The sequence below is a fragment of the Drosophila rhopaloa genome, unplaced genomic scaffold, assembly GCF_018152115.1.
Source record: "Drosophila rhopaloa isolate 14029-0021.01 unplaced genomic scaffold, ASM1815211v1 contig_3, whole genome shotgun sequence".
Classification (NCBI taxonomy): domain Eukaryota; kingdom Metazoa; phylum Arthropoda; class Insecta; order Diptera; family Drosophilidae; genus Drosophila; species Drosophila rhopaloa.
The window spans coordinates 2569807-2590493 of NW_025335123.1; the positions used below are offsets into that span (position 1 = coordinate 2569807).

Here is a 20687-nt window from a genome sequence, read left to right on the forward strand (position 1 = left end):
TGGTTTTGACCATTTCTCGCAAGCTTTTTTTGACGAGCTTTCGCCGTGTTGGCCTTAATTTCGCTTCATTTGTTTCAGTTTGTTCGCGAATTCAGACCCTTGCAGTCGTTCTCTCCCTGTCGCGCGTGCTCACGTCTCTCCCGCGCAGCAGCAACAAAAACCCTCGAACAGAGAATAACAAAAAAACCAAAAAGTTATTAAATTTGTTCTTGTGACATTTGTGAGGTGAGAAAATGCATTAAAAGAAAAGGCTCCAGGCTGCTGTGAATTGCTTGTCAAGCATACACGAATTTATCCCGGAAAATTCTTTGGCGATTGTACAAAATTTTCAACGAACAAAATCGGCTTAACTAATTTATTTGTTTACCCTGTTTTTGTTGTATGGTTTGTTTCTAGTCTCCATAGCTTGATTCGAAGTGGCAGCGGGAAAAAGCAAATTTAAACAAGAAAAAAGAGAAGGAAAACCGCAAGCAGCGGAAAATAAGGTAGGAAAAGCGAGGAGAAATTTTGCAGTGTACGTGTATGTGCGTTGTGTCATGTCATAAAAGGATCTGTGCAGAGAGAGAGAGAGAAAAGCAGGCAGTGTTATATAATAGGTATATTCGCCGCATGGCAACAAAAAAAATGAAAAGTAAAAAACAATTTGATGAATTCGCAATTTAAGTTTGCTAGCTCTTCTCCGCCCTCTAACCAAGGCAGCCAAAGCGAGACAGGGATTGAGATTTACCAAAATGAAGTGTAATAAAATCTGTGCAATGAAACCCGCCAAGTTTTTTTTCGATTTGATTGCAGCTTCTCGTCTGGCAATTATTTAGCAGGCTGCTAATTAATACAACAAAAAAAAACGAGAATAGGAGGGAAATAAGAGGAAAATAGAGAGGGAAAATTGGGGGAATCAAGGGTGGCCCGCAATTAACACCAATTAGTCTGTGTTTGCGGCGCATTTCAATTAAATCAAAACAAATGCTTAATCAAAATCAAAGGGGCTCGCATGGCTGTGACGTCACACAGTCACAGTTCCAGTTACAATTACAATTACAGCTACAGTTACATAAACACGAGTGCTGTGGCGAACAGGACTTTCTCGCCTTCGTGTCCTGCTTCGTTTCGCTTCGTGGAACTCGCCGAACTCAATTCGCCTCTTTTTCTGGCGTCTTCCTCGCATTTGGTTTCGTGCTTTTGCGGCGTATACAACGCTCAAAGCGTAATAGAATAAATAATAAAAAAGAAATCAAAGAGGCAAATAAAAGCGAAAGATAGATCTCAGGCCAGAAACTGGAATTTTTTAATTGAACATTTTGGAGGTGTACTCGCGTACGTGTGTTTTTTGTTGTTGTGCTGTTTTTCGGCTTCTCCCTATCTTCCGTCCTCTCAGTCTCTTCCTCTCCGCCTCACGTTTTTCGCAGTTGTTGTATAACATTTGGAGCAAGCGAGAGAAAACGAGAGCGACCCAGAACGAAAAGCTCTCCGTAAATCAAGCGAAATCAGCTGTGATCAGTGGCGCTTGCAGGGGGATTATGTGTTAAAGAACCCTTTGGTGAATTCGTTGATTTTTGTTGCTAAAAATCCCAATTATACGTGTTGTAATAAACAAGTATTGTAAATAAAAACCTTAAATAAACTAAATTAAAAATTATTTAATTAATTATTTTACTGTGAATGTTCGAAATTCGAAATAAACATTTTTAAAGCGAGATTGGAACCTACACCCTTTAATATAATCTCACAAACGCCACTGTAATGCCTCAGATTCGTAGCGATTTGTTAAGATTTTAGTTAAATCACCTCTGATTTTCTTTGTTTTTTTTGCAGCCACAGTCTAAATCGGAGTCCGTATTAATATCGTTCTTAAAATCCGGAGAGCAGATAACCCAAATAAACCGCAGAATTCCTTGTAATGGCTCTACTCCGTTCACTGAGCGCCCAACGAACAGCCATCAGTTTGGTCTACGGCCGTAATAACAGTAAGTCGAGCAGTTCCGTGGCTGTCGCCGCCTGCCGGAGCTTCCACCAGCGAGACAGGAGAAGCACCACCAGCACCGCAGAAGGAGCAGCACCGGAGGCCACAAATGGAGTCAATGGGGCCCGCTACATGCACACTGGCGATCGGCCGTTGCAGGCCTCCACACTGGTTCAACCGGATCTGGTGTCCGGCGAGGCTGTGAAGCGATCGATAAAGCAGAAGTCGTCCCAGGAGAAGAATCCCTCGCCCGCTGGCTCGCCGCAGAGGGATCCCCTGGACGTGACCTTCAATGATCCGATTGCCGCCTTCAAAAGCAAGACCACCGGCGAACTGATGCGGGCCTATCTAGTCTACATGATCTGTTCTAGCGAGAAGCTGGTCGAGCACAACATGACGGTGAGTTCGCAGGTTTCCTCCTCGCTCCTCTTTCTGCCGCGTCCTGCGTCCTTTGACCTATCTATTGGTCCAATCTATCGCCTAGCTGAGCTTGCTCTCTCTTTCTCTGGTACCGTTTGCTAAGAAATTAAGGGGTTCCTGCAAAAGTCTGCTGAGCATTAACCCCAGCTTAATACCAGATTTGCTTGTTCTTAATCCTATAAAAACGTTAATATTATGATCCAACTCCAGAATCAAAGAGATCGCTGTTTGTTGTTTGGCATCTTTAGAAACTGATTAATGATAGTTTAAAGCTCCGAAAACTTGCTACTACCTTGCAATGATTAATTAAATATTATTCATTCCATAATGAAGTTTAAAGAATTTGTTTGATTAACCGAAGTTTTTGACTTGCTGCGCTTTAAACAGAAAAATCAAGTTCGTCAAATTCTGGCTTAGATTCTCCTGTGAAAGGAAAGTATTTCATCCGTGTTACACTGTTAATAGGGTAAAGTCCCTCACGTTGTTTTAGTTGTTTGTTTTTGTTTTTGTTTACTAGGATGGAAATAGAAATTCTAATATTTTTTACTACAAATCAATATAAGGTATGGCTGGATATAATTTTAAAAACAATTTTTTGCCAACTTATAACATCTTACTTAAGTTTTAATTGGAAAACTATATAGATATTATACAACTATAAAAATTGTATTTCCTTCCTCTGATTTTTCTAAGTTGTAAGATGTTCTTTTATTTACGACTTTATGCCTTGGCCAACTGTTTTTTCCGTTCTTACCCATACAAAGTTTTTCTTTTTATTTTGAACTTCCACCTGGTGCGCTCATTCACCTGATTCTGATTTTCCTAGCACACAAAAACTGTCAGGTGCCTGCCTTCTGATTTTCCGCTTTCCTACCGATTTAAAATTCACTTGACCCCCTGAGAGGTTTAATTTTCCCCTACTCGTTTTGATGAATTCATGGCTAATTGCTTGTTGCATTTGCTGCCACTTTCTGGCAGGTGCTGCAGTCGCACAGAAAATTTGAATGAGTGTCTGATTGACGGCAGGAAAAAGGGAAAACTTTGCCGAGGGGAGTGTGGGCGATAGTGACCTTGCCTTGTTCGTTGTTTGCTCTTAACTCGTGCGTATTTGCTCAGCGGCGCACATACGGATTATATAGACTTATAGTATAGGCCATTATATAGTCAGGCCCCCAAATGAGCACCAATCAAAATCGTTGGAAAACCCCTTTTGCATATTCCCCCATTTTCCCTTGCGTGTTTCTATTTAATTACGGCGGCGTTGTTATCGCATGGCGATCGTTTGATTGCTTATCGATTACTCAAAGTACATGCGTCGTCAAGACATTTATTTATTTATCTTTATTCTCCTCGATGCAATTTTCATAAATGGCTGTCGTACGGAATATTCTCTCAACTCATTTCACATGTGACATTACTCAGGCATAGACTTTGCTCCACGCCTCCCCTTTCGATTTGGTACACTACCAAAAATCTTGAAAAATATACCGTTTTGGGAAAAAAGCCTAAAATCAATATATCTTTTCAAAATTTCCTGAAAATAAGAAACGACCCATATTTTGAAATTAAAAAAAGCTAATTGCCAGTTGCATGTACATATATCTAAGTTTTTCAAAGTTGTATTCGTAGATTCCCTTATTATCTAATATAAAGCTTTATCTTAAAGTCCTCTTTATAATAAAGAAATATACATACTCTTATAAATATTATTTTTTCAAATTATAACTTAATTATAGGAAACCCAGATTACTTGATATATATAAATCCCTTTATTGATGGTCGGAGAGTTAAACAGGATTTTTTTTGAATAATTTTGAATTCTTAAAAAGCAATTAAATATTTTATCACAGTGTACTAGATATTTTGTTATTTCTATTTGCGTCGATTGCTTTTTGCGACCGAGCGGTGTGAGTCTCGTGATGTGTGAGAATGGGTATTTGATGGGTAAAAAACATGGTGAAAGTGGGAGGGGCAGGTGACCGGGGGAAGTGTTAGCTGTGGGTCGGTTTTTTCTTGAGGTACAGGGATCAACAGCAAACACCTGTCCACGATTACGAATTGTTTGCCAAAAAAAGGAACTAAGCACCGAAAAAGCCAGCAAGAATATATACAAAACGAGAACTTACTTAATGTAACCAGTTTTGGTTGATGTTGTATTTATACTGTCTGGCTGTGTGTTTTTTCGCCAATTTTTGTACTCAATTAATTACGTTAGTGCTGTCAACGAACCGGTTCTTCCCAGACGGTGACTGTTTTCAGTATACTCTCTGCTCTTCTGAATCTCATTAATCTGAGGGATCCCGCGTTAGGCGGAGCACACACGTGTCCAGGAATCATTTATCAAAGGCCAATGCTCTTATTTTTTTCTCTCAGTTTTTCCGTTTTTTTCATTGTAAAGAATAAGTGGAGAAACTGGGAACTAAGCGAGTTCCAAGCTTGATGATCTTTTCCTGCCGTTTACCAGGTTGCCAAGTGAGATTCTTTTGACAATTCATCACCAAGTGCATTACTTCGAGTTTCAGATATTTTTTTTGCTTTGCTTTCTTAATGTTAAACTATTGTCTCCAAACAAAATAAATATTTAATCATTGAACTTAGTATTCGTAAGTTTTCTTTTTTAATATTACAATACAATTCGTTTGAAAATTTGAATGTTTTAAATCCAATTTCATTCCATATCCACCTTAAACTTGTCGTTCTTGTTTTTATTGCGTCTTGAAAAATTTGTCCTGGATGGATAATTTCATACGAAATTTCATAATTTACATGAAGAACAAGAACAGGTTCTAATGGGTATTAATTTGGGTCGAAAATAAAATTTTAAAATATTTAAAACAGTAAGAAAGAAAATGCAAAATATATTGAACTTATAAAACTATTCAACCAATATTTTGAAGAAAATTTGTAGAAAAGAACCTTCATTTTTTTATTCAAATGAAGTACAAAATACATGTATGCCTGTAGGTAATATGAGCATAAAATATAAAAATATTTTCTAATTTAGGAGAAATCCTGTTCGCAATTATTTTTTCATTATTTATTTGAGTAAAAATGATGTTCTGTTGTTGATGGGTTTGCGATGGATCGTGTTTCATTGACTGGTCGGCTCAATTTGAAAATTAAATGTTTATGTGGGTGTTGAGTTGGCACTCCTTTAAATAACATCACAGCCTCTAAAGAATTGTCGCCTCTTGAGAATCATACATAATAATTTTAGGAGAAATCCTGTTTGAAATTGCTTTTTCTTTATTTATTTGCGTAAAAATGATGTTTGGGTTGATAGGTCTGCGATGGATCGTGTTTCCTTGACTGCTTGGCTTAATTTAAAAATCAAATGTTTATGTGCGTGTTGAGTTGTCAGTCCTCTCAATAACATCTCAGCCTCTGAAGAATAATATACATTGCCGCCTCCGCAGTTTTGTCGCATTTTCCTTCTCTTTTTCATAATGTATTGTTGGACTTTGGCAAAAAGTTTTGGCCTTGACTTGGTTCACGTTTTTTATTTTGACTTTTGGCCAACTTCCAAATGATTTATGTGTGATCCAGTCGGCGAAAAACCGAACGAACCAGAGAAGAGCAAAATTGGAAGAGAAATCTCAGCTAGAAACGATGGTATTTGATTTTTTTTTATGTTCTTAATACTATTTTCCTTGTTGTATCACAATGTTATTATCTCAACAAAAAATTACAACTGTATCAAATTCAATTTTTGCCGCTACACACAACATAACAAAATACTGAAAAAACAACGATGAAACTATACCGAAACACTTTTTAAAATATATCTCACAATACCGATCCAAACAAAACAAAAATTCGCAGCTTATGAAATGGTCAAAGAACGTATTGGGTCAACGGTTATTTACAGCATTGATGAAGGCGACCTTCTATGGCCATTTTGTCGCCGGCGAGGATCAGGTCAAGATCATACCCACATTGGAAAGGTAATTGCCCACGACTACACTCCCACTCACTTATCGCCTTTTTCTTTTCTTTTTTCGTTTCTATATTGCTTTCTGCCGCCCCTATGGTTTTGTGTTTACTTCATGTTTTTATTTTGCCCTCGAATCGGGCTGCGAAACGGTTATGCGAAACCCGCTTAAGTGCCCACACTTGTATTGTAATGGAATCCTTAAAAAAAACATACACCCGATAATCATCGAAACCAAACACCGAAAACGCCGATAAACAGCTGCTGAAACTGGCGCGCAACCTGCTCGGCCAAAAGCTCTTCGTCCTGCTGATGAAGTCCAGCTTCTATGGACACTTTGTGGCCGGCGAGAATCGGCACACGATTGTGCCCGCCCTAGAGAGGTTAACTCCCTCCCCCACAGCATCCCATGCATCCTTACATATCCGATATGCATACTAAAATTGTACATTTTAGTCAAGAATATAGCACATGGACCTTGTAGATATATGGAAATGTACAAATTTCCTTTTAATATTAGAGTTTTATCCAATTTGAGGTCAATTTATTATTAAATGTGACTACTTACGGTGTTATATGCGTTTTGCAGGCCGTAAAATATGTTTTCATCTTAGAAATTAGTATAACAATTTTAAATTAGATTGTTGTTCCAAACAATTTGTTTCAAAAACAACCGATTACCCAAAATTATTAACAGATTTAAAATTTAAAATGCGAATGTTACCAATATAGTCAAGTGAACTTGAAATTTAAATCAAAATAAAAGAATATTTATATTCAGGTATTTGCAAGATAGCAGTATATAAATAATAATAATGCTGAAATTAAAAGCATGGTTATGCTAAATTTTGAGATTTTAAGAACAACTGTACAAGTGCTATTTTTTGATGGTATCCCTATATGCAATATATATATATATATATATATATCCACACACACATGTTGCTATTAATGATCTAAAGTTTTGTCCAAGCACTGAAAAAACATCACATTTGTGGCCAGCATGAAGATCTACTTAAACTATTAGATCCAAATCCCCAATCCGAATTGCTTCCCTTTTAACAAACAAAACAATGACAGAATGATGCACTTAACTTTTCCTGAACGAACCGCTAACCAAATCATACTCTAAATTATTTTATTTTACTAATATTTTGTGTTTAAGCCGCTCATCTGAAACTTAAGCTAATGAACTTTAACAATTGCAGACTAAGATCGTTCGGCGTTAAGCCGATTCTTGACTATTCCGTTGAGGAGGACATAACCCAGGAGGAGGCCGAGAAACGTGAAGTTGAGTAAGTTTTTATCTATTAGTCTGGACTAAAAAAACATCAATCGTGAATTTTATATTTTCATAAGGTATAAAATTACAAATTTAAATATTTATTTATTTTTATATTTAATAATAATTTGTTGAGTTGCCATGAACTAAAAATTGAAATAAGCTTTTATTATATGCTAAAACTATTTTGTATATTAATTTCTTGACGTAGTGGCAACAAAGTGAATTAAGTTTAATTCCAAAAATTCTTAATCCTGTTTTGCGTTTCCTTTTAGATCCTCCGTTTCCAGTGCAGGCGACAAAAAGGAGGAGGGCAGCATGCCGCAGTATCATGTGGACAAGTCCTTCGCCGATCGGCGCTACAAGGTGAGCAGTGCTCGCACCTACTTCTACCTGAACGAGGCAACCTGCGAGCGGAACATGGAGATCTTCATCAAGTGTCTGGAGGCTGTTTCGGGTATGTCCTTGGTCAGTTGTTCTTGGCCGATTCCCGATAACCGAATCCTACCACCTCATCCGGTGTTGTTGTGCGGCATGCAAGATTCCCGAGTTCCACCTCACGATCCCCGAGTTACACCTGTACAAGCGTTTCACTTTTAGATCGTGTAAAGCAAAAGCATATTTTTTAAAAGTTAAGCATGCAGTTTAAATATTATTTGTTTCGATTTTTTTTGGACTGAATTGAGAAAACCAAAGAAAATTATGCAGGCAATATGGGTAAAAAATACATAAATACTATAAATTATTATCTATATTTATATTAATTATAAATAAGCTCAAGGTTTTAAAAACGGAAACATTTCACATGTTTCTATTCTTCAACCCTATCATGGCTTACGTTAAATACTAATAATAATAATATTAAGAACATGTTTAAAAAAAATGTATTTTCTATATTGCTTACATTATTTAATCGTTTAAAACTTGATATGTCTTCTGTTATGACAACTATAATTTGTTTTAGGATAGAACATTCCCCCACATATATTTCCCCCAACCTAAGAAAGACATGTAGTTCAATGCTTTTGGGGTTTCGGGCTGTTCCCTGCTAGGCTTTCTTCTTTTCTCTCTTTTTTCACTTTCTCAAAATCTATCCTTAATAAACTTTCAATTGATGATTAATAAATTATTTTTTCTGCCCCGCGAATATCCCGAAAATGGCACCAACCCATCGATTTACGAATACCCCTCACATAAATCAAAAACCCAAAATCAAATCGAAATTATCGTTGCAAAATCCCAAATGAAAAGATGACGATCGTAAGGCGCCCCGGGCAGTGGCCACGGGTAAGCCGAGATATTAAAAACACACACCTCCTAAAAATACCAACAAGTAACTCCGAAAACTATCCAACAAGTATCCAAAATACCCAAATAGTAAACCATTGATGGACATATCCGTTTTTCGACAGAGCAAAGCAAACGAGTTTGACTTATTGGCCATTTCGTGTGCGTTTTTAGCTAATTAATGTTGATCTGTGTCGCTAGCCGTGGCTAGTGTTGTAGTTGTACTGTATCTCAATCCGTAAAAGTATCCGTATCATTTGATGTTTGTAAAGTGTCGTAGTTAGATAGATAAGTATTGTCTGTACCCAGAGAATCCGCTTTCCGATCTTCGCCTTTACCACCGCATCGCATTCATCAATTGCTCTGCTCTTTTTTCGAATGCTTTTCATTTCCAACTACCAACCACCGATTGATCGGATTATCGACCTGCAGGGGCTACCTTTGGAACCGGCATCACCGCCATTAAACTCACCGCCCTGGGCCGTCCACAATTGCTGGTAAGTAAGCACAATGTAATCCCCTAAATTCCCAGATAATTGAGTAGTTAAATTTCAAGGAATAGGTTAATAGGTGTTAATTAAAAGCAAAACGAATGCTGGGTAATTGGTGTTAATAAATAGTATAAGCTACACGTTATTTAACGTTTCTCCAGCGAATACTAACAAATGTCAAGCACCGTTATAAAAAGTTTGGAAATCAAGTATAAACTAAATGTTTGTTCATTTTAAAAGTATGATTCAAATAGTTTCTGGTTATCAGCCAAAAATATTATAAATTTAAAGATTTATTTAATTTTGTAGTAATGTTTGATCTTCAACATTAAAATCTAAAAACGGATTTTTTATAAATATAAATATAAAGCGAAAATATTTTTTTGATTTATAATTATCAAGTTTTTCAGTCGGAAGGGCGGTGGGGTTGTCAAAATTAGCACGACATTTTATGTTACTTGTCCCGAAAATGGTTGATATAATTTTAATCTAATTTAATCTTTAAAAATTAAATTTTATTTCTTCTAACGACCTTTTCCGCTTCCCTTTTCAGCTGCAACTTTCCGAGGTCATCATGCGCACACGGAAGTACATGGAGGACATGGTGGGCGGTCAAGGCAATGTTCTGACCCATCACAAGACCATTAAGGATCTCGAGAAGTATTATTCCTCGCTGGGCGACAATAAGGATGTGAAGGAGTTCTTAAACAATGTGACGTCCGATAAGGAAGGGTGAGCTCTTGTACATCTTCAAACCTCCTTCCGAGCTCATGCCCTATGTTGCCAACCACATTTAGAATCTTGCATCTGTTCCCCTGGTCGGGCATCGTAGACGAGGACTCGCAGCTGAGCGACACGTTCCGTGTTCCCGACCCCCAAACCGGACAGATGCGTCGACTGATCTCACAAATACCGCCCAAGGAGGAGGAGATGTTCAGGAACATGATCCGTCGCCTCAACACGATTGTAAAGGTAAGATCTGTGACTCAAATAGGTAACTCCCACATTAAACGTGTTTGTAAACATCAGGCTGCTGCCGATTTGGATGTGCGCATCATGGTGGATGCGGAGCAGACCTACTTTCAGCCGGCCATCTCTCGCATCACCTTGGAAATGATGCGAAAGTACAACAAAGAGAAGGCCATTGTCTTCAACACGTACCAGTGCTACCTGCGCGAAACATTCCGCGAGGTGAATACCGATCTGGAGCAGGCCAAGCGTCAGAACTTTTACTTCGGTGCCAAACTGGTGCGGGGTGCCTATATGGACCAGGAGCGGGACCGTGCTAAGTCGCTGGGTTATCCGGATCCAGTCAATCCCACGTTCGAGGCCACCACGGATATGTATCACAAGACGCTGTCCGAGTGCTTGCGACGTATTAAGGTGGGCTATTCTAAATGTAGGTTATTATTTCTTCAAATTTAATTGAGTATATCTGAATAATCACAGCTGATGAAGGACTGTGATGACGATGCCAGGAAGATCGGTATTATGGTGGCCTCGCACAACGAAGACACCGTGCGCTTTGCCATCCAGCAGATGAAGGAGATTGGCATTTCGCCGGAGGACAAGGTGATCTGCTTTGGTCAACTGCTGGGCATGTGCGACTACATCACCTTCCCACTGGGTGAGTTTCTATTCGGTTAACACTGTTGCTTCTATATAATAAGTATGTGATATTTATCCATCTACAGGCCAAGCGGGCTACTCGGCGTATAAGTACATCCCGTATGGCCCTGTCGAGGAGGTGCTGCCCTACTTGTCGCGCCGTGCCCAGGAGAACAAGGGAGTGCTCAAGAAGATCAAGAAGGAGAAACGCCTACTGCTCTCCGAGATCCGTCGCCGTCTGTTGCGCGGCCAACTGTTCTACAAGCCCAAGGGCAACTATGTGCCCATCTAAACTGTCCTGGATGGATGGAATCACTCACTACCCACACACACACACCCGCGGCGGTAGATCGGTTGCCAATTATATCCGAATAGGATAATGCCGCGAAATCGATCGCTTTGGGCGTATTTTAATGTTTTTTTTGTCGTTCTTACTACTCTTTCGAAATTTTGCGTATATCAAAAGTATATATATGAAGACTTGTGTATATACCAAGAAGTGAGGATGTTTTAACTAACTGTATCCTCCTTCAGATCCGCAGAATACTTTTCACCCACAAACAACTTCAATTAGAGACGGTAGCACTGAGCGGTGGTCATTTTTTTGATGAAAATATGTATATTTTTACGTCTTGTTGCAACAATAATCTATACGAGTTCTGTATGTGTGTTACAAAGAAAACAAAAAAAAAATGGAAAAAAAAACTAAAAAACGTAAAGGAAGGAAACGAATGTGGGACTCCACATCGAGGATATTGAAAAAGGGGATTGAATTGAAGCGAACATTTTTTAGCATCGTAACAAAAAAAGCATAAATCAGTATAGTATATACATATTATATACAATATAATGAGAGCAAAACGTTTATAGAGATATGTACCGATCTATATCTACATAGATACATGTATGTGTATGGCTGCATTTTAGTCTAGATTCATCAATTTCGTATTTGTGCCTCTTCCTCAGTATCAGTATATCAGTCAATATTTATCCATTCTTCATTTGCGATGTGATTTCATGTTGTTTTTTCCTAAGTTAATACTACTATATATTTATATAGATCAATAGCGAGAGAGAGAGTCCAGGGCAATTGTTCCTCTAGCTCGTGGCCATCCCATCCGAAATAGTCAAATACTACTGTCCATAGGAACCAGGGATAACCGCGCATACCTATACCTAAACGTAGCAAGTTTTATTACGATTATGCTAAATTAACTTAAATATATATGTTTAATTTAGCGATAAACGAAGCGATATTATAAAAGTCATTACTACGATAGTCGATGTATGAGAAACCCCAACCGAAACCGCCTTCTGTCCCCCTTGTTTTATTCGTTTCCATATCCGTTTCCTCGTTTCAGACAACTATATAGACAGGCAGACTTGGCCATATACTAGGGCGCGCAGATCGAACCGAATAGTTTTTTTTATATTACCCTCATGATTATTATTATTGTATTGCATAAACGCTATAAATAAATGAATAAATAATTGTATGAATGTTAACTATTTCAATGACAATAATAAAATGTTAAAAACGATACCCCATGCGTTGCTTAAATTTCATTTAACTGCAGTTCGCTGGGGAAATTACCTAAATCGCCGCTAATGGTGATGTATTGTTCCCGGGATTTTCAGTATGATGAGCTTAAATGGTCTCCAGCGGCTGGACAATCATCTCTGTGATTTATAACGATATGCTGGTAATTTGAGTAATGTGACTCGTACATTTATTATCCGTCTGATATTCAGTTAGAATGGGTGAGCATGATGTAGTGCTCTCTCCGTCTATGTGGTTTATAAGTTACTCAACGCCTTACATCATTACACAGTAAGGTTTCAAGCTTCCACTTGTTGAGCTTCCGAAAGTTGAATGTACAAAAATATTAACAGCCTTTCTTGTTTATTCATTAGCTGGTGACTTTTAAGTATTTTTATACCGTTGCATTGCAGAAAGTATTATTATTTCAGTCAGACTTTTGAAGTAGTAAAGATGATATTTTCGACCACATAAAATATATATATTCTTGACCATAATCATCAGCCGAGTCCATTTAGCCATGTCCGCATATCCGTCCGCTTATACCCGAATTAGTCTCTAAGTTTAAAAGATATCTATATGAAACTTTTTGATGTCTTTTCTCAATTGTATTTATATATATAAGTCGGAACGGATCGGATCATTTATCTGCCAAAGGAAATCTTTAAGATATATTTTACTATATCTGATCTATTTAATTGAAAAGCATGTCTATAGTCATTTTATAGCATGCAAGGGTATATCAACTTCGTTTACCTTGTATGCAACTAAAAACAATATGCCAGTAATATGTACATGTTATTTAACTATGTTAATACAAACAAAAAGGATGCTTCCTTTCGGCAAGCCGAAGTTTATATACCCTTGCAGTTATTACAAATCGACATTTCGATTTTTATGCCTATATTACTAAAAACAATGAAACTGTGTATCCTTTGCGCTGGATTTTGCCATCGTTCTATGGCAGCTATATGATATTGTTGTCCGATTTTAATTTAATTAAAACCCTAATTCCATAATATTTAAATAGTACCCAATCACAAAAAACAAACAAAAATTAAAAACAAAATTTTTTTTTTTTTTTTTCTCCGGTTGTTCCTATGGGAGCTGTATGATATAGTCGCCCGATCTGGCTCGTTCCGACTTATATAATACCTGCAACAGAAAGACAACTTTTGGGGAAGTTTCAAGCAGATAGCTTTAAAATTGAGACCCTAGTTTGCGTAGAAACGGACGGACGGACAGACAGACGGACATGGCTAGATCGACTCTCGTGGTGATGCTGATCAAGAATATATATACTTTATAGGGTCGGAAATGTCTCCTTCAATGCGTTGCAAACTTTTGACTGAAATTATAACACCCTCTGCAAGGGTATAAAAAAGAAAGTGACTTAGACTCTTGTTATTTTCCTTAGATTTAACCCATTTTTTATCTAACTCTTTCATTTTATGTTTAATAAACAAGTTAATAATATTACCATAAATAAATATTTACAAAAATTTAATTTAAGTATATAATAGTTTTTATGATTTTCTTAAAGATGCTAAAATGTTTTCTGCTAACAGACTAACGAGACTATAAGTAACAGGTTTTACTAAAGACAGTTGCTCCTTTATAGCGCCTTCTTTTTCCGCCGAGGGGCAAATGGTCTTTTGCCCACGTCCACTGTGCTGACCATCAGTGGATCACTGCTCTGTCGGTCGAATGCAGCTTTGGCGGCCGACTGACGTGGGTGTTTGGCCGCCGAAGCCTCAGTGGAGGATGAGGACGTGGTGGAGCCTACCACTCGCTTAAGGGCCTTCGGCACTATGTACTCGGGCATGTCAGAAAGATGGCTCTGCACCTTGATGGCGCGAAGTGGTTTGTCATGCCGGAGCGCTTGCAGATCGCGCTTGTTCTCCTCGAAGAATCCCTTCAGCTTCTCACAGTTTAAAATCTCCGTCTTTATTTCCCGGATTCGAGTATCGTGAACGGCGACACGCGTAGCGGCACGCCAGCAATCCTGGGCACGATAACGAAAGGATTCTACCTCCTCCATCTTGAACTGGTAGTTCCTGAATGGGTGGGTTTGAAATATAAACATTTTAATATAGTCTTTTGTACTCACTTGATGATCTGCTCGCCCTCCTGGGCGGCGAAGCTCGAGCACAGCTTCTTCTCCACGGCATTATTAACCTTAGCCTCCTTCATGCTCACAAAGGATAAGACGGAGCCCTTGTTATTTCCTCTGGCCGTCCTGCCAGCCCGATGGATATACGACGTCACATCTCTGGGAAAGTCAAAGTTGATAACGTTGTTCACGCACTGAAAATCTATGCCGCGGGAGGCACTCGATTCCATGTCGCCGCCGCGAGATGATTTCCGTCCGGAAGAGGATTTGCCACCTGGCTGCTCCAGATGATGTTCGTCGGAGGCAATGATGATGTCGTAGGTGCCCTTGTTAAACTGACTAATTGTGTGGATGCGAATGTTGGCCGGCAGCTCGGAGTTTAGGACACAGGCACGGATTCCAAATTGTTCTAGGAACAGGCGAACCCTGAAGTAGTTAAATGGGTACAAATAAGTAATTGATACGAAAAGTATGTTAGTACACAAGACTAACTGGCTTTGCCATCAGCGAGAAGATTAGTTGCTGGTCATGCGTGCGCCAACTGTTGCCAGCTGCACACTCCCTGCATTCTTGTGTTTATCTTCATTGGCATCATAGGATTCGTGGAGGGGATTGTCATTGATTACTCACTTGTAGCATCGATCTATGCTGTTCACGAAGATAATGCTTTTGCCGCGGATAAGCCTTAGCTTAAGCAAAGCATACAATATAGCCGGCTTGTCGTTCTCCTCGGCAAGGATGCGCTGGTGCGTCAGCTGATCCTGTGGCACCAACTCCGGCTCCTCGAGCTTCAACGTTACCGGATTGTTTAAGCACAGGCCCTTCATTCGCACCACATCGTCGGTGAGCGTGGCAGAGACCAAGACAGCCTGGTAAATTGGAGGCAGGTGCTTGATTAGCCGCTTGAAATCCTTCTCGTAACCGAAGGCAAACACCAGATCAGCCTCGTCCACCACTAAGGTCTCCACATGTTTCAGGTCCACTACACCACCGGCCTCGGCGTGGGCCAGCAACTTGGCGGGTGTGGCCACCACGATGTCGGGTCTTTCGGCCAAGGCATGTCGCTGGGTCACCGCATCGCTGGAGCTGCCGGCAATGTCCGCAACGCGCACCACTTTGCCACAGGACTCGACCAGCTGCTCGATTACCGACCGAGATTGCCGGCAAAGTTCCTTGGTGGGCGCCAGTACCACAGCGCTTACACACTGTTCGCTGGCATTCAATTTGGAGTTGAGGATCTTTTGGATCATTGGCAGGGCATAGGTTGCTGTCTTGCCAGATCCGGTGCGGGCACGTACCACCACATCCTTGCCTTCCAGAAGCAGCGGAATCGCCGTGGATTGGATTAGCGTGGGCTGCTGCCAACCGAGATGGGCTACCGCCTAAAAAGTAAGTATATTTTTTTGAGTTCCAGTACTGGCAGGAGGCCAAAAAACATACCTTAAGGATGCGCTGGTCCAGTTCCAGCTCATGGAACTGCACCGTTTTCTGGGTCTTCTGGCTCATGGCGGAGGTCACAAAAACCTATGAAAATGCGCAGCACGTTTTAAAGAACGGGGCGAGTGTTGCACAACGCGCGGGCAATCGTCTATCGATAGTGTAGGAACATAATAATAATAACAGACATTTATTGTAGCGCGCCAAATAAGCCAACCTATCGATAGCAACAGCTGTCGACCATTGTTCCGCTTTCCAACACTGCTACCAACAGCACGTGCAGAAGACTGATTTTTGGTCGTTATTTTCCTCTAAATTTAAAGTATTTAAGCGACCCATGGATAAAACGCTCAGGAAGGAGTTTCGCCACCAGGCGAAGGAGTTTCGTCGAAAGTTTTTGGAGGACGAGAACCTCGTGGAAGTTGACGCGGGCGTGGCAGCGCACCAGTGCTGCGGCGATGCGTTCCAAGACTTTAATGCCCAGTCCCACGACGCATGGCTGCTACAGTGTCCCAGGGGCATGGATCCCCGCCAGCTGGTCAATAAGCGCATCAAACTGCCTGGAAGAAAAACCGTGGGCGATCTCCAGGTGCGGGCCACTAACTACACGGCGCCACAGAACAAAGCCATCGGCTATGTGAATTCAAAGGGGAAGTATGCCCTCCAAAAAGTTCCTCTCACCGGCTACGTGGTGGTCAGCAAGCGTTTGAATACAAAGCAGCCGCCGGAAGGTGATGAGGAGCAGGTCTTACCTGCTGCTGCAGTGGCACCCAGGGTCCTCTTCCGTGTTCGTCATCCTTTGTTTGGGCGCGACTACAAGGAACGCATCCAAGTACCCGAGGGGATCACAAAAGCCATCAACGAGGCGGACAAGCGAAACGAGGAAACCACAGCCAGGCTGCGACGTACTGCCAACTATTATAAGATCCGCAGCCAGATGTTTAACACCACCCAAACTCTGGAGCAGAAGGAGAACGATGTAAGGCAGTCGGTGCTTACCGGGGTTTTACCCAATTTTATGAAGACAACGGACGGGCCGAACGGTTACAAAAACTTCGTGGATGGGGATGTAGGAGAGGAAGCGGCCCCCGCCCAGAAGAGCAGAAAGCAAAAAATCAACGGATCCGTTCAGGCAGACGGACATAAACTGGTTAGGACCGAGGAGGAAATCCCAGGGGAGTCGGTCATCTCTCCTAAGAAAAATAAAAAACGCAAATCAAATGGCCAAATACTTTTAAATGAAGAAGTAAATGCCCTGGATATCAAGGTGGAGATCGAGGAGGCCGTCTTACCTAAAAAGCAGAAAAAGCACAAATCAAATGGGCAGATCCCTGCAAATGGAGCAGCAACTGCAAGTACTCAGGACGAAGTGATTGTAATTAAAGATGAACCCATATCCCCCGAGAAGCAAAAGAAACGAAAAAACAAAGGCGAGGTTAAGGTTGTTATCGACGACGATGTGGTAGTGAAAAATGAGGAGGATTTGGAGGCACCTCTGCGAAAACGCCAGAAACATTTGAATAGACAAAGAGTCATTTCAGTTAGTTCTTAATAAACTATATTAATTATTTAAAGGAGACGAAGGGACGTCCGCTCGATTGTTAAGATGTACTACTTTTTTTTAAATAAACGTCTGTAAATATAAATCAAGAATTCAAGTATTGCTGATTTACTGACTTAATTTTAGTTTCAGTAGTTACTATAAATACACAAACTATTTTATTGTTACTTTTTGTTGCCCCATGCTTTCAGATAAGTATTTAATAAATACACATTCTAACGTTTTTTTTTAATATTAGAGTCAGACCTAACAAGGAATTTTTAAATCAATGTCGCAGAAATTACAACATGAACATGAATAAAATCTTTAGTTGCATTTGTATAGTTATACTTAAAAATAAACTATTTGATCGTTTTCCGTTAATAGACTGCCACAAAAACATACCTAGAAATTTCAAAAACACCAGTTGCATCACACACTGTTTAACTTGAATTATTTATTAATGAATAATAGTTTTATGAGGTTCAGAGATTTGTATTTAAACTATCATCCAGAAATGATTTTTTTAACGTTGAATAGCAATACATTATATTAATATTTTTAGTTATTTTATAACATATTTCATATCTTGTAATGGAATACTTAGTTTTAGCATGGACAAATTCTACGTTTTTCATTGATATTTTTTTTACCAAATATAACGATTTACGTAAGCTTTGAGATTTTCCTTCTTTTCAAAACAGAGTTGCCTTTAACATCGTTCCGTTTTGTCAATTTGGGGATCTGAAACCGACCCCTTTGAGTTCAATAGACAACCCTTTTAAGAACGCAAGCAATGTTTGCCACCGCGAATCGGGAATTCTGAGTTAAGCGTTTGAAGTGTGGCCGATTTAAAATTGAAACGTGTTAAAAAGAAGCCAATAGTCAACAGTTAATGATGACGGGAATCAAGGCGTTTGTTAAGGAGGGCATCAATGTGGCGGCGATAATGGGCATGGGCGACACAATAGCCCAGTTGTTCATCGAGAAGAAGTCGCTGGACGACTGGGATGCCGCGCGAACTCTTCGATTCAGTGCCCTGGGACTGGTGTTTGTGGGACCGGTTCTGCGGCAATGGTACCTCTTCCTCGAGAAACGGGTTCCCAAGACTCATACTCCGATGCGCCGCGGCGTCACCAAGATGCTGCTCGACCAGGGCCTCTTCGCGCCACCCTTCACCCTGGTTATGTCCTTCCTGGTTCCAATGGTCAACGGTGAACCCGTCGACAAGATCCGGAAGCGCATTTCCGAAAGCTATCTCACCATAATGGCCCGCAACTACATGCTCTGGCCAGCCGCCCAGATCATCAACTTTAGCTTCGTGCCGTTGGGCTACCAGGTGGTTTTCGCCCAGTGCGTCGCCCTCATCTGGAACTGCTACCTCTCCATGATGCTCAACAAATAGGTCACTCCCTGTCCGTATGTGTATCCAGGTGCGGATCCATCCATCGAATAAATTCTCTAAGCTTTACACGTGATTTTGAGTTTGTTTTGGTTATCGCTTAGAAAGAGGTACTCGTGGGTATGCTGCCCTCATGGATAGATGTGCCACAGATTGGTCCCTAAGAACATGCTTTACATTAATGTGTAGTAATATATTTACAATATTACAGATGTTTCTTTCACATTAATTTTAAACATACATATACATACTTTTTTTTAATGTATGTATAAGCGTTTTTTTTTAGGACATAGGAAAAGGAGCTTCATATTTTACGTATTAATGGGGGCAGCTTAATATTTCATCAAAGCTTCATGTCCTTAACTTTCAGTATTTATAGATTTTCATTCAGTTTCGATTCAGTCACCTAAAAATATTTATTGCAAACAAGGTATTTTTTGGAAAAATGTCTTTAAGTAGTTTGCCGGATAAATGTCTTAAGATTGTTTTCCAACATCTGGACATGCGCAGTCAGTGCAACTGGGCGTTCACCTGCTCGCGCTTTCTGAGGATCTACAGGATGGTAAACAAAAATAAGTTCCGTAATTTTATCTGGTACGAACGATCCTGCGAGTGGTCGAAGCTGGAGGTTGAGTACCTCTTCCGGCTGAATGGTAGACACATGCGACGGCTAGCGATATCAGATGCGCAGGACCTAAGCTCCCACTCCGACTTGATGCTCTGGAGTAAGTCCATATTTGTGGCACCTGTCTGTGTGTATCTAAAGAACTTACGTTCACTGACCCTTTGTCTGAGTGACAATATGGGCGAAATAATGCTAAAGGTCTGCCGCTATATGCTCAAATTGGAGGACTTGACGGTCAACACTAATTGTGAAATGAACTATACTTTTCTGGTTTTACTGCCTCGTCTCAAGAGTCTGGATTTGGAGAACTTTGATGTGGGTGGTGCGGACACACTTTTTGAACTACTAGCCACTATGCGACGGGATGTGCTGCAGAGCCTTCGGATTGGATCCCAGTTGCAGCTTAAAGAGGCCAAGGATATCATCAAACTGAAAAGCCTGGAAATGCTCAGTGTGTGCAATCCTAGTCGGGTTTTTCTGGAGCTGATTTTGCAGTTGGATACCGTGAGGGTACTGAGCATTTCCCAGGGGATAAGCCTCGATGATGTGGATTTTATGCGTTTTATGGCGGAGAGCAAAGCATTGAGTGCTCTGTATGTAAGCGATTGTCCTAATCTGACATGGGAATTCCCCGTTTTTGCAGTGGACCTTCTGAAACATGAGAAACACACGCTTCTCTGCAGGCACCGCAGATTACCATTCTACGTGGAATGCTGCCGCACAGGGATCACCATGAAGGCCCTCAAGGTAAGCTCACAAATACTCCCAATCATAGCATTTCTTATTTGAAATCTCCAAAGATTTCTGGGTGATCTCTAAATACACTTAGTTCTTGTGCTGTTCTCTATTTTCTAACCCATTTCAGAAAAGTGACATTTTCTCATCGCAAGAATTGCTGGAAGTTAAGTTGGTAGACAAGGATCGGAAAGTCAAGATGTTAATTTAAACCAATACTTCTTACTAAAATTAGAAGGCAGAATAACTGTCAAATGATTTTATTTTGTATTATATCTTTTCAATTTTAAAGATCTTATTTTATGTCTACTAAAAA

General features: G+C 40.1%; 5 protein-coding genes and 1 non-coding gene across 12 annotated transcripts; 4 read left to right on the forward strand and 2 right to left on the reverse strand.

Moving 5' to 3' along the window:
• Positions 1-71: 71 nt before the first annotated feature.
• Positions 72-12522, forward strand: LOC108049767 (proline dehydrogenase 1, mitochondrial). Of its 6 annotated transcripts, XM_017131077.2 has the most exons (13): positions 73-225; positions 397-485; positions 1813-2359; positions 6203-6324; positions 7520-7606; positions 7869-8050; positions 8845-8880; positions 9313-9377; positions 9925-10103; positions 10169-10343; positions 10401-10754; positions 10821-10998; positions 11066-12522. In XM_017131077.2, exons 3-13 carry the CDS (start codon positions 1898-1900, stop codon positions 11269-11271), a joined length of 2046 nt encoding a protein of 681 aa, XP_016986566.1. In that variant the 5' UTR covers positions 73-225; positions 397-485; positions 1813-1897; the 3' UTR covers positions 11272-12522. The 6 variants fall into 6 exon arrangements, with proteins under 6 accessions (XP_016986568.1, XP_016986566.1, XP_016986565.1 ...); XM_017131079.2 differs by lacking the exons at positions 397-485; positions 6203-6324 and adding an exon at positions 6573-6694 and having other exon boundaries at positions 72-225; XM_017131076.2 differs by lacking the exon at positions 397-485.
• Positions 12523-14005: 1483 nt separating this feature from the next.
• Positions 14006-16222, reverse strand: LOC108049771 (probable ATP-dependent RNA helicase DDX56). The gene is made up of 4 exons (XM_017131087.2): positions 16073-16222; positions 15263-16014; positions 14630-15058; positions 14006-14576 (listed from the first exon to the last, which is right to left on the reverse strand). Exons 1-4 carry the CDS (start codon positions 16136-16138, stop codon positions 14135-14137), a joined length of 1689 nt encoding a protein of 562 aa, XP_016986576.2. The 5' UTR covers positions 16139-16222; the 3' UTR covers positions 14006-14134.
• Positions 15131-15223, reverse strand: LOC123038023. The gene has a single exon (XR_006417722.1). It is a non-coding gene; the product is annotated as a small nucleolar RNA Z30a (small nucleolar RNA).
• An 81-nt stretch (positions 16223-16303) lies between the features above and the next one.
• On the forward strand, positions 16304-18058 carry LOC108049772. The gene has a single exon (XM_017131088.2). The coding sequence runs from the start codon at positions 16407-16409 to the stop codon at positions 17619-17621; it is 1215 nt and encodes a 404-aa protein (XP_016986577.2). The 5' UTR covers positions 16304-16406; the 3' UTR covers positions 17622-18058.
• A 119-nt stretch (positions 18059-18177) lies between these two features.
• LOC108049773 (mpv17-like protein) lies at positions 18178-19087 on the forward strand. Its single transcript, XM_017131089.2, has one exon. The coding sequence runs from the start codon at positions 18505-18507 to the stop codon at positions 19012-19014; it is 510 nt and encodes a 169-aa protein (XP_016986578.1). The 5' UTR covers positions 18178-18504; the 3' UTR covers positions 19015-19087.
• Positions 19088-19355: 268 nt separating this feature from the next.
• On the forward strand, positions 19356-20666 carry LOC108049761. 2 transcript variants are annotated; one of them, XM_017131056.2, is made up of 3 exons: positions 19356-19441; positions 19522-20383; positions 20502-20666. In XM_017131056.2, exons 2-3 carry the CDS (start codon positions 19571-19573, stop codon positions 20580-20582), a joined length of 894 nt encoding a protein of 297 aa, XP_016986545.2. In that variant the 5' UTR covers positions 19356-19441; positions 19522-19570; the 3' UTR covers positions 20583-20666. The 2 variants fall into 2 exon arrangements, with proteins under 2 accessions (XP_016986545.2, XP_016986544.2); XM_017131055.2 differs by having other exon boundaries at positions 19380-20383; positions 20502-20665.
• Positions 20667-20687: the final 21 nt, after the last annotated feature.